Below are 4,331 nucleotides of genomic sequence, written 5' to 3'. Positions count from 1 at the left end.
GAAATGTCAGTCAGTATCTATTAATTTATCTTTCTTTTGTATTTTACAGACAAGACTTGTTCTGTTGCCCAGGCTGGAGTGCAGAGTCACCCATTAATTTTATAGCATAAAAGCGATCAGTCCAATTTATGTAGTCATGTTATCTCCATCAAGGATTTAGGTCCATGTGGCCTGTGACACAGCTCTAGTCACAGAGGGAAGAGAGTGGTTCATTGGGTTGATGCTGCTTCTTCAGAGAGGAATTTAAACAATCAACTTCTCACCTCATCATGTCTATTTTTATAACTGTGCATGACCCTTGGGAATGCACTCATGATTTCCCACATAATGAGAGTTGACTGTGCCATGAAGATAACAGGAAGATGTGTAAATTTAAAGCCTGGTTACAAAGCCTGTTGAATTTAAAATGCCTGGAGTCCATCACATTCTGGTATCTTGATTAATTAATTGTGAATGTATTTTCAGTTGGTTAGTTCAAGTTCCCATAATTCACTTTCTGCTAAAATATCACATACAATAATCTTGAGATATTAAAATAAAAAATAACTAATATGAAAATGAACCCAACTTCCAGGAGAGATGAAACTTCCTTTGTGGTGAAGGGTGTGAAGGGTGGAAATACGGTTGAACATTGAGGTTGTCTTCACAATTGTTTAATTTTATTTAGGGGAACTTCTATACATCCCTTATATTTATTAGAAACTCCCATTGAGAACCTTCAATTAACGTAATTATTTGATGGATCACACGACTACGATGTTGTTAAGTAGGTTATTAAGTAGGAATCGCTATTACAACGTTAACCTTGCTTTACAGCACATTTTTCTACCTGATGTGAAATTAGTCCAGGTGCACTGATGAGAGCTTGTCAGTTAACCAAAGGCCAGGAAATGGGTGCACGTGTTTCTGGAGCAGGGCATGGCTTTGGGATGCTTTGCAAACAGAGTGGCTTCTCACGTCTTCTGGAAAACCCATCAAAATGGGCAAGTTAACGATCTCTTAGGAGCACCCCTCTATCCCATATTCTTGGCTGATATAAAAGTGGAACTCAATGCAAAATGAGATATGGAAGTTAACGAAACTGCTGTACCACCGCCTCAGCTCAGCACAGCTGCCTCCTTCCTTAGGGTTTCTGAAACTCTCGGGATGTGAGTTTTCACACTGTAATTCACACAGTAATACTCGGCTGTGTCCTCAGCCTTTAGGCTGCTGATCTGAAGATACGCCGTGCTGACAGAGGTGTCCATGGAGAAGACAAACCGTCCTGTGAAGCTCTGGGCATACGTTGGGTTCCCAGTGTAGGTGATGATCCATCCCAACCACTCAAGGGTTAGGGGTAGGGTTAGGGTTAGGGTTAGGGTTAGGGTTAGGGTTTATCATACCCAATTCATACCATAGGTGGTGAAGGTATAACCAGAAGCCTTACAGGAAACCTTCCCTGTGGCCCCAGGTTGCTTCACCTCAGGCCCAGACTGCACCAGCTGCAACGGGAGTCGGCACCTGTGGAGAGGAGACATGAGTGGGTGAAGTCTCACATGACTGGCCTGGTTTCCTCATCAACCCTGGGACTGGGGAGCCCCTTACCTGTTGCTGCTGCCACCAAGAAGAGGATCCTCCAGGTCCAGTCCATGGTAAGGAGCTGTGCACTAGGGGATTCTCCCGAGGAGGGGTGTGGTGGTTGGGTGATGCTCTCAGGGCACAGAGATACTATATTCACCTCAGTGATTTGCATATTTATGAAGGATGCTATTTAATAGCACAATTCCTGATCCAGTGTGAGAAAGAGCAAATACATGAGACATGGAAGACACAATTGTAGAAGGTGAGGGTTCAAGCCGTAATCCTGTTAGAGGCCATGCATCCCCTACACATCCCTGAACTCTGTGTCGACAGAGCTTCCCCCACGGGGGAACAAGCTCCCCCAGGACACGCACCTCACTTTGAACCCACATTTGAATATCTCAGGGCAACTTGAACCATTTGTCGACCTTACTGTGTGAACGAGTTGTTTGGGAATGTGTGTTGCTCCAAAACTTGCACTTATTTATAAAAAAGGATCTCTTCCTGACCTCCAGCTGCTTACTGCTAAGATATCCAGCAGAGTTTGAAATCCCCATTGTAAAAGTGGTTCTCATGACAACATGCGGTTTGATAAATGCTCACAATTGAATAGATATTTATACAAACTTCAGCAGTCTGTGCGAAATACTTATTTTAGATATTTTTAAAGGAAGTCCCAGGCCCTGGGAGGAACCTCTCCCCAGTCTCCTGTGCACCTGCTCTAGGGCGGGAGCGTGCTCTGGGTGTATCCAGAGCGCCCCCTGCAGCCCAGTCCCCGCCATGCAGGGAGGTTTCTATCTGAGCTGACAGGGTATATTTCTACCAGCGTATCCAACTCAGTATAAAGTGGTTGTGCCCTGGCTCAGAATTCTCCTTTAGGGACACCACATGCTTCTCTCAACATCTTTTGAAATAGTGAATTGCCCTTAGGAAACCCAGTGAATTCTACAAAGAGACTCCAGGAAAAGATCCCATGCATCAGCAGGGAGCCCTTTCCTGGAGCTCAAGAGGCCCTGAATCACTGGACACATGGTGGATCCAAAAACTCTTCAGAGGTTTGGGGGAGAATCTTATTTCCTTTAGGGTCCCACAGTTGATTATTGCACCTGAGGATACTTGCAGGTTGCAGGTGCATGTGGATAGAAGCCCACTCCGACTCTATTCAAGACACACACACACACACACACACATATATATATACACACACACACACACATTGTGGCTAATTTTTACGTTTTACATTAACGGATCCCATGTTTGCCCTTTTTTTCCGGTATCCATTTCACGGAAATCACTTCCTACACTCTCACTAAGGCTGAGTATGTGTCTACTTTCTGCAAAGAGAAGTAAAGAAAACAGAATACAAGTGGACAGCCGGGAAGTGCGTGCACATTGGATTCACCTGCTCTCACTTGGGAACCCTGCAGATGCCCCATGAGAAGTAAATTTGAGGCCAATGAGGGTGAAATCATTTTATTGGTGCTCAAGTTGCTGTTGTCAGAAGCTTCAAATTGCTCTATTTTCCTTAACCTTTTTTCTCCTATATTCCTCCTCAGATAGAGTTTGTGCATTGCCACACTCTCATATTTAATCCATAAAGACTAAACTGGTGAGACATAATGTGTGGAACTCAGAAGTATTACATGTTTTTACAGTTGAATTTTAATGCTGTAGTCTTCTTTCTCTGGCCTGTGCCCTATACAAGAAGCCTCCAGGTGTGAAGCTGATTTTTGCTCTTTTCTGGCTGGAACATCACAGGAAAATTTTCTTAAATATACCCCTATTGGCTAATTTTACCCATTTTCATGATAAACGTAGGTTGCTGGTATGGGCTTGTAATGGGGATAGATTTGCCTTTTGCCATGTACATAAGGATCTAAAAATGTCCTTCCCTTCTTTGTATGTCGGAACAAGGTCCGGGTGTATTTATCAGAGATTTTGGTCTCTGATTATGATGGTCTCCATGATTATGGTAATAGAGCCATGCAAGGATCTAGGTGGATTCTCACCCTGAGAACCTGGAGGTTCCTGGAGGAAAGGGAGATAAGAGTACGGGGGGTGGGGCTCCCAGGATCTCTCACCTTCATGCTAGTCCAGACATGCCCTTTATGTTTATTTAGTTCAGATTTTCATAAAACAGACCACACAGCCAGGCTCATTTAAATTATCCATACTCAGTCCATATCAGAGCAGCAGCTGGGTATAATAATCACATTGAACTCGGACAAATCTGGGCCCAATCCAATTTTTTACTGTAGCTCAGAGCATCTTTACTGACTCACAACTTGGAGATTATTTCTTCCCTGAAAGAACTGTAAGGGTTGCTGTGGAGCCTCTGTGGGATTGAAATTTTTTTACATCAGCCTGTCATGCAGGGTTTTCTGAATATGTAGACCTTTATAGTTAGATGGTAATTATTCCTAGTGATGTGGAAATGGCTGGGCAGCCCTCAATTCTGTGTCTTTCTTTTGCTCCCCTGAGTGTCTACAAGAAACCCACGAACCTCAGGACTCTCCTTCATGGATGACTCTGAAGATTGTCAATCCACTCAGTGCTACAGACAGAGGGAGCTAAGGGAGGATTCTCAGTTCACTGATATGCTGAGCCAGCAACATAGGGCACACTCAAGAATGAACCATTTTTGTCAATGCAATATTAAATTCAAGATTTCAAGATTCATGATTTTTAGTACATTGGAGTTAAAATTTTCATGATTCTTGACAACGAGGTCTCAAACTTGATGATCTGCAGATGAAATGAGCTCATCATGG

The 4,331-nt window shown here is 43.5% G+C and overlaps 1 gene segment (V, D, J or C); it reads right to left on the bottom strand.

The window, feature by feature from the left end:
* Positions 1-1,097: 1,097 nt before the first annotated feature.
* On the bottom strand, positions 1,098-3,424 carry LOC105525114. The segment is given in 4 exon segments: positions 1,098-1,322; positions 1,383-1,500; positions 2,801-2,894; positions 3,358-3,424. Coding segments are annotated over 4 exon segments (504 nt in total).
* Positions 3,425-4,331: the final 907 nt, after the last annotated feature.

Source organism: Colobus angolensis, unplaced genomic scaffold (genome assembly GCF_000951035.1).
Source record: "Colobus angolensis palliatus isolate OR3802 unplaced genomic scaffold, Cang.pa_1.0 Scaffold519, whole genome shotgun sequence".
NCBI lineage: Eukaryota > Metazoa > Chordata > Mammalia > Primates > Cercopithecidae > Colobus > Colobus angolensis.
Note: the sequence above shows the minus strand (reverse complement) of the source record. Positions and strands in the feature narration are given on the sequence as shown.